The sequence below is a fragment of the Salvia hispanica genome, chromosome 6 (assembly GCF_029641045.1).
Source record: "Salvia hispanica isolate PSC_SH4W2 chromosome 6, Shi_PSC_v1, whole genome shotgun sequence".
NCBI lineage: Eukaryota > Viridiplantae > Streptophyta > Magnoliopsida > Lamiales > Lamiaceae > Salvia > Salvia hispanica.
In genome coordinates, this window is record NC_142697.1 from 33813745 (window position 1) to 33826874 (window position 13130).

At 32.6% G+C, this 13130-nt stretch overlaps 1 protein-coding gene and 1 long non-coding RNA gene across 4 annotated transcripts; both read left to right on the plus strand.

The window, feature by feature from the left end:
• The first annotated feature begins 2011 nt into the window (after positions 1 to 2011).
• LOC148923654 (uncharacterized) lies at positions 2012 to 6312 on the plus strand. Of its 3 annotated transcripts, none has more exons than XR_016132714.1 (8): positions 2012 to 2433; positions 2686 to 2742; positions 4026 to 4082; positions 4182 to 4227; positions 4385 to 4465; positions 4658 to 4745; positions 4855 to 4947; positions 6235 to 6312. It is a non-coding gene; the product is annotated as an uncharacterized LOC148923654 (long non-coding RNA). The 3 variants fall into 3 exon arrangements; XR_016132713.1 differs by lacking the exon at positions 2686 to 2742 and adding an exon at positions 5414 to 5497; XR_016132712.1 differs by lacking the exon at positions 2686 to 2742 and having other exon boundaries at positions 2013 to 2433.
• Positions 6313 to 8770: 2458 nt separating this feature from the next.
• LOC125208306 (glucan endo-1,3-beta-glucosidase, acidic-like) lies at positions 8771 to 10770 on the plus strand. Its single transcript, XM_048107886.2, has 2 exons — positions 8771 to 8873; positions 9614 to 10770. The coding sequence occupies exons 1-2, from the start codon at positions 8795 to 8797 to the stop codon at positions 10618 to 10620; spliced, it is 1086 nt and encodes a 361-aa protein (XP_047963843.1). The 5' UTR covers positions 8771 to 8794; the 3' UTR covers positions 10621 to 10770.
• Positions 10771 to 13130: the final 2360 nt, after the last annotated feature.

Genomic DNA, 13130 nt, shown 5'->3' on the forward strand with positions numbered 1-13130 from the left:
CTATCCTCTAAATTATTTTAATATTTTTTCTAGGATGTAATTTTTATTTTCTAGGTCTTAATAATTTTTTTTTAGGATTTGTAAAATTTTTTCCTCGGATTTTTAATTTTCTATTTTTTGACTGAACAATGAATTTTCCCGGTTTTAATTGTTCAAATTCTATTTTACGATTAAAATATGTTGTAGTTGTGAATAGTGCAAATGAATAGTTGTGGTCTGAGTTGTGGCCTGCGGGATTAATGGAGTTGTGGCCTGGAACTCCTAATTTGAGGGAATGATGACGTGGAGGGACTTGCGGCCCAAATCCGGGACGGGGTTAAGGATGCTCTAAATGAAACAAATGTACTCTATGTGTCTCACTATAAGTGAGGCGTTTTTTTCGGCCGTTGTTTTGCGAAAATAATGAAAAATAGTTAGAGTGAAGAGAAAGTAATGTAAGTAAGAGAATAATGTAAATATGACTCTCTCCTGTATTATTCTCTCTCTTACTTTACTTCCGATCCACTTTCAATTTAAATATTTATTATTATTTTCGCAAAACAACAGTCGAAGCCCGAAAAAAAACGTCTAACTTATAGAAGGACAAAGAGAGTAGTAAAGAATAGTAACATCTTATTAATCATATAAGAGTATATAACTAAATAATTTAGAAATTAATATAGAAAACACAAACGAATGTGTAAATTAATTATATATACAATGGGAATATCAACGGATCCACTGATATCAACTACCCCAAAAAATTTATTATTAGATGAATAAAAGTAAATTAACTATAATAAAATCACAAATCAATAATTATTTAAAAATTTTAGAAAATTAGAGAGAATTAACACATTTACAAAACAATTACAACATAAAAGCACAATTTCATTACAAAAATCCAAAATTTTCTAAATTAAGACATAAATTGACAAAGGGGCCGATGATTTTTTATTAAATTTAACTCACAATCCAATTCAATTATAAAGAAAAGTCCAAAAAAAATAAAATGCCAAGCCCAATCTCAGATACATTACAATAGCCGAAAATAAAGGCCCAAACGATTTTTAAACAAAAGCAACACTTAGTTATTCATACTTAGTTCTAAAACGTTATTAACTCAAAAATATATAATGCTTCTGTCAAACAATTTGTGCCGCCACAAGTGTGACATCTTTTCTGGGATGGAGGGAGTATTAATAAAAATTTAGTTAAGAAACTTATATTCCAACATATGAATATCAGTTGAAGATAAACGTCTTTCATGAAAATGTGGCATTTCTATATGCATTTATAAAATATTGATATTTAAAAGAAAGAGTGATTAAAAATCCTCCATGTCAATTTAAAATTAAGAAATAGTATATAACTAAATAATTTAGAAATTAATATAGAAAACACAAACGAATGTGTAAATTAATTATATATACAATGGGAATATCAACGGATCCACTGATATCAACTACCCCAAAAAATTTATTATTAGATGAATAAAAGTAAATTAACTATAATAAAATCACAAATCAATAATTATTTAAAATTGACGAAACAAATTTATTCTGATTCAAATATATGAATTATGTTCGCCATAAATAATAGGACTTCCAATTGATCCACCCACATCGACTACAAAAAAATAAATAATTATTAGTACGACCAAAATAAATAAAATATAATTCAAATTTAAATTTATGTAAAATAAAACAAAAATAGAAATATATTTTACAATAATAAAATAATTAATCTTTGAATTAATTCTAATTATATTAGAATTAGAATATCCAAACAATCCAAAAAAGTATCTGTCCCAAAAAATACTATATAAGAGCAATAGCCCAAAGAAACAATACTCATGGCCCAAACGTCATATACACAAAATGGCCCACAACTCTAATCCAATTACTGAATAATTAAAACAATTACACTTTGCAGCAGATTAAATTAATGAGAGATTACAGCTAATTAAATTAATCGTACTTAGGAATTTCTAAGCTTGATTATTACAACATATAAATACAGTTTTTCACCATTTCTTCTCTCCTCAGCAGCGCCGACACACACAAACCCTAGAAATTCGAAGACTCCGCGATCTTCAGCTCCGGCGACTGAATCGCCGCCATCAATAGACGTAAACTGCGACATCTGACCACAACGGACTGAATCGCGATGTCTCCTTGCCAAAACAGCGTCGTCTCACCTCAAACTCTAAAGCTTCTACCCTACTCCGCCGATTTTTAGCGGCGACAACCAAAGCGCCGACGTCGCCGGCACAAAACCTAGCCAGCATAGTCTTATCCACGCTGCCTGCGCAAACTCTTGCCGATACAGGCTTATCCACGTCTAACAGAAGCTATTCAATTTAACCGACGACAGTATAGAATCGCAAACCCCAGCCCCAATTCAAGGCGTTCAGAAGTTATTCGGTTAGATCGAAGACGGTTTTGATTTAAGGTAAAATCCAAACAAATTTATTTTTTCTCCAATCCTCGAAATTTACTTATACTCCAACATCTTTCATGTACTATTATTTTATACAAACTGAATGTCACTGAACGTGTCGTTCTAAGTTTTTAGTACCATTAAGTTTTTAAATACTACTTACATTTCAGTCTTAAAGGTAATAACCTATAAAATATTTTAATTTGTATCTGCAACATGTTTATTTTAATTAACTCATAAAGTTTACTCTCTTATTCTGCATAGGAAGAGAAAGACATTTAGGTAGTACAAAAAGACTAAATTTGGTGTTTTGCGTTCAAGGTAATTTAGTAATTACTCAACATTAGAATAGTAATTTAATATATATGCAATACTTCAATACTAATAAACAACAATCTGATTTTTCTGAGTACAAAAAAACTAAAACTGAAGCTATGCATTAAAGGTAATTCAAAAATTTCTTGAATTGCATACTTTGCTAATATTTGTGATAATTTGATCATTTTGGTTCAATATGGGTCTTTGTAGAAAACATAAGCTAATTCTGAAGTCAAATAATTTACTTTGCATGATTTGTATATTTTAAAATAGGTTGGTGCATGCTTGCAATATATGAGCCTGCTTTACTGATATATAAAACTTTTTGATCAGTTTGGTCTCAATATGAATGTTAAAAGCTAATTCACTATGCATTAAAGATGAGATTTTCAGTTGGTGAATGTGATATACAGATGTTATAAGCCTCATATTTAGTGTCTCAATAGCTTCTCCTCATTGTTACTTGCTAAAATCAGTTGCACGAATTTGCAACCAAAAAAATACAAAAATTTACAACTTAGAATCAAATATAAAATGTCTTAAGATATATACCTAATTTACTGAAACAACATCAGAAACACTTTCCTAATAGATTGGTAGCCTCTCAGTCCCAAAGAATGATTCTTCCGTAGTTTTGAAAAGTTTTCCTAAAGGGTCTTACATGAAACATGCAAAATTGGAATATACAGTCAGTCACTTTAAAACTTCCTGTTTTAGCAACCATGGTAATCCTATATTGGTAACTGGTAGTCTTATTTCTGAGATTGTTTGCCCTCACAAAAATCCTAATGAAGAAAATCACTCCTTCCCAAAGTAGAAAACCAACTTTCTAGCATGAATTCTTTGGAGATGATGCTTGGAACCTGGTGCCCTGTAAACAAAAAAAAAAAAAAAAAAAAACTTCCAAGAATGAATACATCTTTTTTATATTAAACTGATCTTTTAAAGGACCCTGTTTCATTTAGATAGTTTACTATAATACTGATTTTTTGTTTATAAAATCAGTTTTAGAATGTGCTGAAATTAGTAAACTTACCATACGATCATGGTAATGAAAGGTGCCATTACTTCAGTTGGTGCTTTCTGCCAAAAAAAATATTCAAAATCACTCAATTGTTTAATGCATATGCAGTATTTGAAGCAATTAATGTTTTGTGCAGGTGATGATATGAATCAGCAAGTAACATTGCTGCCAAAAAAAGGATAAAACAACTTTCATAGAACTATTGACTAAGTTATTGCTTTCAATGTTAATATACTGAATGCTACTTGAATTTTTATTGCAGGGAATCATCTTAATGAACATAAAAAGAACAAAGATTGCATATAAACTAAAATATGAGGTCAGTGAATATTTACAGGAACTGAAAATTCAAATTCATATTGAATCGACTTGCAGCTAAATACAGAAAGTAACAAATAATTTCACATTTTAACTGCAGGAACAAACTGGGCAAAAATGACATGTGATATGCATTCATGCAAAAAGTGAGTTCTAATGAATTCTTACTCCTCCAATGGCAAGGATATGAAAAGTACTGAAGTGTTGCACAATATCTGGTTTCATGCAAGCCTGATACATAGAGAAAACAAAAAAAAAGATGGATATGTTAACTATGCAGTTAACTATTATTGTATCTTGCAGGTTTGAGGACCAAAATTTCTGTTTTTATATGGGATGAAGAACATCCATTAAAGTGGGATCAAGAGTCTCAGGAATAATAAGGTAAAGAAGCTAAGCCAAGATCAATATTCAGTTGTAAATGATTTTAGAAGAATAATAAATGAGTATTCGAAACTGAAATTTAACATCAAAAAGCAAGAACAGAAAAGGAAAGAATCACTTAGCTGAAACATGGAGAAAACAAAAACAAAAGATTGATATGTTAAGGCTGCTAACTTTTCTTGTATCTTGCAGGTTTGAGAAGAAAATTTAACAAACATAGAACGAAAAACATCCACTACAGAGGATCAAGAGTGTGTTTCAAAACGCATAAAACAATAAGGTAAAGAGTCTGAAGCTAAGATCAATAAACAGTTGCACGATTCAGTTCATATGAATGTTGGCAATGTAATAAATAATTATTCAACAATGCTACTTTTTGAATATTGCAGATTTGAAAGGAAGCCACTAAAAATCATGAAATGAAGAAGATTTATTCGAAGCAGATGAAAAGAGAACAAATTTGGGAAGAAAGAAATGTGGAGGTAAAAAGGCTGAACTACCTAATATTTCATTTGCTTGTTTCAGTTGATAGTAATTTTGGAAGGATAATCAGTAGGTTTTATAGAGGAAAAAACGTGGGCTTACATAATAAAAGGTGGGCCTGTTGTGTACTCCAAAAGTATGCATGTTCCCCATAAAAACATAATCATAGAAAGGACCTTCCAAATAACACAATAAAAAAGAATCAGAAATTAATTATCGTTCATGAAATATATTATTATGATTAGTAAAATATTAAATATGTATTATATAAAAGGTTTAGTAAATCTTAGAATAAATAGAGTTTAGTATAGTCTGTCAGTTGGAAACCGATTACATTTAATATATAGAATTTATTACAACCACCTGGAAACATAATATTACGGTTAGTAAAGTATAAATGAAATAGTTTATTAGCTGAAGTAAATCTTAGTATACATCTTAATAAACAGAGTATTATTATTACAGAGAAAAAAGAAAAAGATGAGATGGCAAGTATGAGAGGCAACAAAGCCTACTCCTACTGATTCTGAACTTAGTTTTTAAAAAGAGGTATCTAATTCTTGCTTTTTAATTGTTTTTACTTTAATACTATGAATGCTACACATTCTATCATCTATGATTAATACAAAAATATTAATCATATGCTTACTACAATTCTTCACATTCTTTCTATTTAATCTATGAATATAAATTATGTTCACAAATAGGTTAGGAACTTAGCCCTAATGGGTGCACATTAACTTCTATAACTGCTTATCATTTCATGATCTAGAATACTATTCATAGAATACTAAAGTTTATCATTACAGACTTTTAAACTTATAATCTAGATTTTAAATATAGAACCTAACACGTTTTTTTAACTTTGTTCAATGAGACCTTGCATTGGAATCTGATAAAGTAATTGCTATTGATTTGCATGAATGACTTTTGTAGTCTTTTGTTCTCCATTTAATAACCTGCCACCACCACCCCCCCCCCCCCCTATTTTTTATGTTATAAATATGTGATTTTATTATCTAACTATTCATATCACAGGTATTAATTGCATTGGTAGAAAATGTGAATCTCTCTCAGTATTTTTTTAAATTTTAAATTGAATCAAGATTCTGTCAATTATTAAAGTATAAACGAATTCTTCATATTTCTCTGGGTCGAAATCCATCAAAATAAATTCTTCTTTAGAGTTTTGCAAAGATGCTTGGTTCAAAAAATGAGATTTCTTCGTCCTATTGTTCAGGTTCTAAATGTATGCAGACTAATATTTTGTTTTTATGTTTGTTCAGGTATTTATTGCATTGGAATCTGGAGTAAATATGTATCTCAATCCCTTTTCAAAAATGAATATATAAGTTTATCTGATATCTCTATATTTGTAATAGAATAGGTTTAAGTGCACATACCAATAAAAGTATAGATAAAAAAGGGAAAAAAAACAAAATAACAACATTGGAACCATAAATTGCTTTCAGATTTCGTGTAAAAACAGTAACAAACGCACGTGAAAGAAGCCAAGTAATAAAAACAAAAATACATAGAACTTCATTTTCCCGCCTAAAATAGTGACATGTGGCGGTTTAAAAAACTGTCACTCTATATATTGATAGATTTATCTGTCACTCTATATATTGATAGATTTATCTAAAGTTGTGATTTATGAGGCCCAATTGCTTGGGATATCTGCAAGGCGCAATTGAGTATGCTTGCCGGCCCAAATCTGCTACTTCCAGGCTTCTCTATACATCGCACACCAACAGTTTCAAAGAATGACTCGATTGAAAAATGTTGCTGGTGGTTAGAACCTTTAAAAGCTAAGATCGAATATGCATTCAGATAATCGAATATGCATTCGGTGCATTTTATAGCCTAATCTAGTGTTTGGCTCGTTGGTTAAATTTTCTGCCGGTCAAATTAAGGCTGAAAATGGTTGTTTTATCATCATCAAAAATTGAGTTCTAGTAATAATACTTGAAACACTATTTCAATTTTAAATTTTCTGGCATGATTAATATAGCCATCAGTCTAGGAAATATAGGAAAAGTCAAAGGATAGTTTTGAAATTTCCTACTATAATTGGCTTTATATAACAAACAAAACATGTGTTATTAAATGCTATAGATAATATACCATCAATTCAAATACCACAAATAGAAATGGAAAACCAAGAAAAACATGCTACAAAATGATTGTGTACTTATCTAAATAAAAGATAAACTCCAATTCAAACAAACCCTACATTTGAAGAGTGCCATATTGTATATAGTTGCACATCATCATTACATCGTGTGTTATTTTGATCAATTTAAAAAATAACGAAATAGAATTTATTGCTCCCAGTCCCTTAAATTTTGTCATACTTTGATCGAACACGAATTTTAAGAAATGTAACGGAAAGTGAATTGAAAAGATTAGTGGAGAGTGAGTCCTACTTGTTGGAATAAGTAGTGAAATATGGGGTGGGGCCACTACCAAAAATAATAAAAAAGTGAAATGTGACAAGTTTGGGATGGACATAAATAGAAAAATAAGATAAAATTTAAGGGACGGAGGGAGTATTATTACCCTTTGGGGATAACTTGTTGATGAGGTGGGATGTTTGCCTAGAATCTACGAAAATGATCAATGCGTAAAGCTTCACAATCTTCAAGGTAACATAAGAATTCTCCACCATAGATTGAAAGTCTTCAACTTAGATTGAGATTCCCTTACTACTCTATAAATAGATTCTATCAACATTCACTAGAGTGGTGTATATATTATGAAAAAGACACATGCATTGACCTATTTATTAGATATTTTTCACTTGTTTTGTGATAGTGTATGAATCTAACATAGGATGATAATATTGTTTGAATATTAATATTTAGGATTTAAAATATAATTTATGTGGAAAAGTTAATGCATGCGAGAGACACAAATATTTACTTATGCATAGTATCAACATAATTATGTATGGTAATACCACACATTTCCACTTTATTTGCTCTTTCTAACTTTACTCTCTCCACTTAACATCCAAAATACACCCAAAATACAGATGCATAATGCTGCCCAAGGAATAGGTGTCAAAATGTACACCCCGCAAAAAGAGATATAAAAGCATCAAGAATTATTCTTATGCTTCTCGTTACAAACCAAACAAAAAAACTTATTCAAAAAAACTAGTCTGTTAAGAGAAAGAGCTCATGTAGTCTATATACCTCAAACCCGTTGATCTCATAACCTATGTGGGACATTGAGTCTGTAACAATTGAATATCATTTATGATCCTAACCATATATCCATTGTATTATTTCAATTATTTTTTCTCATTCTCTCTAACTTTACCAACTAATGTATTAAAACTCTTGTCAATCCTAAATAACTTGTTTTCTATTGACGGAGGGAGTATAATATGTACACGAGTCATGTTAATTTTCAACCGTTGAATATTTCCTTCGAATAATGGGTTTTTATATTTGTTTCTTAGTGACAATTTGGCATATAAAGATCAAAGGCTAGTTAGTACTTCCTCCGTTCCATAATAATGGATACATTTTTTTTAGCATGCGTTTAAGAAAAATTTGTGTTAGGTGAGTTAAGTAAAAGAGGAATAAAGTAGAAATGAAAAAGGAAGAGAGACGAAGAGAGCATAAAATAAGAAAGAGTAAAGCAAGTGGGAAGAAATGTGTTGAATATTCTAAAAGGAAAATAACTTCACTACAATGGAACATACCAAAATGGCAAAACGACTTCACTGCTATGGAACAATGGAACAGAGGGAGTCCTTAGTAACTCTAATTTTTTTTTTTTACATTATGAGATTTCCAAACCTCTATAAAACCCAGCTTTTAGTACACACTTTTCATGGCTACTTCACAACAAAACTTCATGTCACCTATTCTCATGCTGGGGTTGCTCATACTGCTATCTCTCAACTCCACAGGTTCATTTCTTCCATCAAATTTTGTCGAAATTTCAATTACTATCAAACATATACAGACTTCTTCCATCTCACCTTCCATGAGCACTGCTGATCACGTTCTATCCACATAAATAGTAACATTATTTTGTTTCATATTTCACAAAAACCAAAGATAAGATTTATTCTTCTTATTATTGATTTGAAATTAAAAATGTAATTCAATTTGATATTATTTTTATAATTAAGTTTCATATCATTTGTAGTAATTAATACTCCTTCCATTCCAACTAAGTTGATATATTTTTTCTTTGGCATAGAGATAAAAAATATTGTATCAAGTTAGTTAAATAAAGAAAACAAAATAAGAGAGTGAATACAATAGCAGATACAAAAGAGTAGATACAAGAGAGAAAGAGTGATTAAATATTTTATTATTTTATTTTAAATACAAAAGAGTAAGAGCGATCAGATGTACTACCTCCGTTCCCCAAATTTTGACTCAGTTTACCATTTCGATCCGTCCCTAAAAATTTGACACACTTCACTTTTATCATTTTTGGTAATGGACCTCATATTCTACTAACTCATTCCTACTCACATTTTATTATAAAACTAATACTTTAAAAGTAGGACCCACCTCCCACCAACTTTCCATTACATTTCTTAAAATCCGTGCTCGGTCAAAGTATGTTAAAATTTAGAGGACGGAGGTAGTATTATTTTTTTTAATCAAATGATGAAATGACTCAACTTAATTGCAGATGCCAAGGTGGGCGTTTGCTACGGCCGCCTCGGCGCAAATCTACCATGCCCAACAGAAGTAGTAGCTCTATACAAGAAGCACAACATCAAAAAAATGCGTCTCTACGACCCTCACCCGCCCACTCTCCTCGCCCTCGGCGGCGCCGACATCGACCTCATGGTCGGAATCCCGGAATCCGACCTCCCACATCTCGCCGAATCCCAGGGCCACGCAGACGCCTGGGTCGCCGCCAACATCTCCGCCTACCCCGCCGTCAAATTCCGCTCCATCGCCGTCGGAAACGAGGTAAACCCCTCCTCGTCCGCGTACTCCCGCTTCGTCCTCCCCGCGATGCAGAACATCCGCCGAGCCGTATGCGGGGCCGGCCTCGGTAACCGGATCGCCGTTTCCACTTCCATAAAACCCGACCTTCTCCAAAAATCATCTCCCCCGAAAGAGGGGGAGTTTTACTCGAACGTCACGTGGTATGTCAAGCCAATCATCGAATTTCTGAGGGACGAAAATGCCCCTCTGCTTGTCAACGTGTATCCTTACTTCGCTTACTTAAACGATATGGAAAACATCAGCCGCGGATTTGCGCTTCTGCAGCGTGGCTGCGGCGTTGTGCTTGGCGGAGTTTATTACGACAACCTTTTTTACGCGATGCTCGACGCGATTTACGCGGCGATGGAGAGGATGCTTGGGAATGGGCCATCTGTGATGTCCGGGGTAGGGGGGCCGGGGCTGACGGTGTCGGAGACGGGGCACTCGTCTCGGGGCGGAGGGAGACCGGTGAGTGATGGTGATGGAGATGGGGATTTCAGCAGTGTTGAGAATGCGCGGATTTATAATAATAATTTGATGCGGGTGGTGAAGAAGGGGACGCCGATGAGGCCCGGGATTCCGATTGAGGCGTACATATTTGGGATGTTTGATGAGGATATGAAGCCCGGCCCGGAATATGAGAGGCATTTTGGGATCTTTCTAAGCAATGGGACACGTAAATACGGGCTTCGGTTTTACTAGGAATGTTGTTTAGGTAATTGTACTGTATTGTTGGAATAATTGAGGAGATATGGCCTACTGTGGCATAGCTCTTCACATGTAAACAAAAATGTTGTATGTAATTTCATCCTATCTTTTAGTGTATATTAATCTTGTCTTTAAGTACTCAAATGTTATTTTCTACTATCAATTTATTCTATCATTCAAAACAAATGCTCCTAGGATCATTGATTTTAATTGGATTTATTGGTTAGTGCTAAAAAATACTCCCTCCGTCTCAGATAGTTTGTCTCACTTTGATCGGGCACGGGTGTTAAGAAATGTAATGAGAAGTGAGTTGAAAAAGTTAGTGGATTTATAGATTGGTTAGTACTAAAAAAATTAATGGAATGTAAGTCCTACTTTTATATAGTTTTATAATAAAATGTGAGTAAGAATGACTTAGTGGAATATGAGGTCCACTACAAAAAATGGTAAAAAGTGAAATGAGACAAACTATGTGGAGCGGACCGAAATGGATAAATGAGACAAACTATGTGAGGCGGACCGAAAGGGATAAATGAGACAAACTATCTGAACGGAGGGAGTAAAGTAAAAGAGAAGAGAAAAAACTTCCATAAATGAATATGGATTATTTGTACGAAATAGAGGGAGTATATATTTTGTTGTCCAAGTGTTGAAATGTAATACTCAATACTCACATTTCCAATTTTGTAATAAACTTGGGTACACGGTTTTAGGTTATTCGGTTAACCGAGAACCGAACCGAAACCGTTCGGTTATAATTCAATTTTAATTTCAATTATATACTCCCTCCGTTCCATAGTAGTAGAGTCATTTTGCCATTTTGGTACGTTCCATAGTAGTAGAGTCATTTCCTTTTTTGGTAAAAGTCAACACATTTCTTCCCACCTACTTTACTCTCTCTTACTTTATTCTCTCTACATCTCTCTACCTTTTTCATTTCCTACTTTATCTTCATTTATTTAACTCACCTAACACAACTTTTTTTTAATCTCCGTGCCGAAAAGAAATGCCTCCACTACTATGGAACGGAGGGAGTATTTATTTAACCCTAGAAGAAATTATAATTTAATTTCAAACTTTGTCACAATGGAAGAAATTGTAATTTATATCTAAATTTTGTTAAAGTCTCATATTGCAATGTCAAAAAGTCCATTTTAATTTGTGTCACTATCAATTATAGTATTATTGTAACACCCCACTTTTTCGAACCCTAATTTTAAAGCCGTAAAAATTTTTTATTGATGACGTGGGAGACGCGAATTAATTGAGGAACGAAATTATGACCGAGTCGAGTTTAGGGTTTTGCGTTGGAAGTTTGAAAAGTCAAACTTGTTGATTATATGACGTGGCATGCGAATATTTGAATTAAAGGTGAAATTATGTGATGATTTAATTGTTTAAGGGTGAGTGAGATTTTTAGGATACTATCCATAACCTTTTCCTTGGAATTTTTGAAAATCATAGCCTTAGTGGAGAAAATCTCATTTTTCCGGATTTAATTTAATTCTTGAGATATTTATCCAAATTAAATCCAAAACCCAATTATTCTCTATTTCCTAATAAGCAAAAATCGAACCCTATTGTTTTAAGGTGATTTTCAAAAATCACCTATATTTGGGAAGGAAGAATTATTTTATTTTTAATTGATCCCTTATTGATTTCCTTCCATACCTAGAATTTAAATATTCTACCAAATCTTTCCATACCTCAAGGAGATCTTGCCATATCTTATTTTAGTTAATATTAAAGATCCATTCCTTATTTAAAGGAGCAAATATACACGCCTATTTCTTTTCCCAATGGGGAGGATTTTTATATTTATTTTGCTCCATGATATTTTATTCTACTCCGTAAAATACACAAAACAAAATCTTGGCTAATTAAAAGCCATATATTTTGAAAATCCCCATGCTTGAACCCTAGATCTTTTTCTTCCTCCCTACTCCACAATATTTGTTTTTAATTAATTATAGAGAATAAAATCTTACCAAATATTCTATATTATTTACCTAAAGATCTTATTGAGCACTATAAATAAGAGAAACCCCTAACCCTAGCTATCACAATTTTCACCCCCTCCCTCTTTTCCTTCTCTCTCAATTTTCTTCTACCTTACTCCAATAATCCTTCATCCTTTGAGAAGAATTAGAGTTTGAGCCTCAAGATTTTTGAAGAACCAAGTCTTTACTTCGTTTCTACCGTTCGTTATTCTCAAAAAGGTATTCTCATATTAATCTTCTTCTTTCTACTCGATTCCTCTTCTTTCTAACCGATTAATCGGTATTCTTGAACCCTCATGCATCTTGTTGGGTGAAAGTGGGATAAAGGGGATATGGAAATATGTATGCATGTGTGTGGCGTGTGTGCGTGTGGGTGTGGCGAGTGTGCGTGCGTGTTGTGTGTGTGTGTTGTGTGTATGTTGGCAAAATACTCTTGTGTGACATATGTTGATGTTAGATGTAGAGTTGAGATGCAAATGGAACTTATGTGATGAACATGGCCTT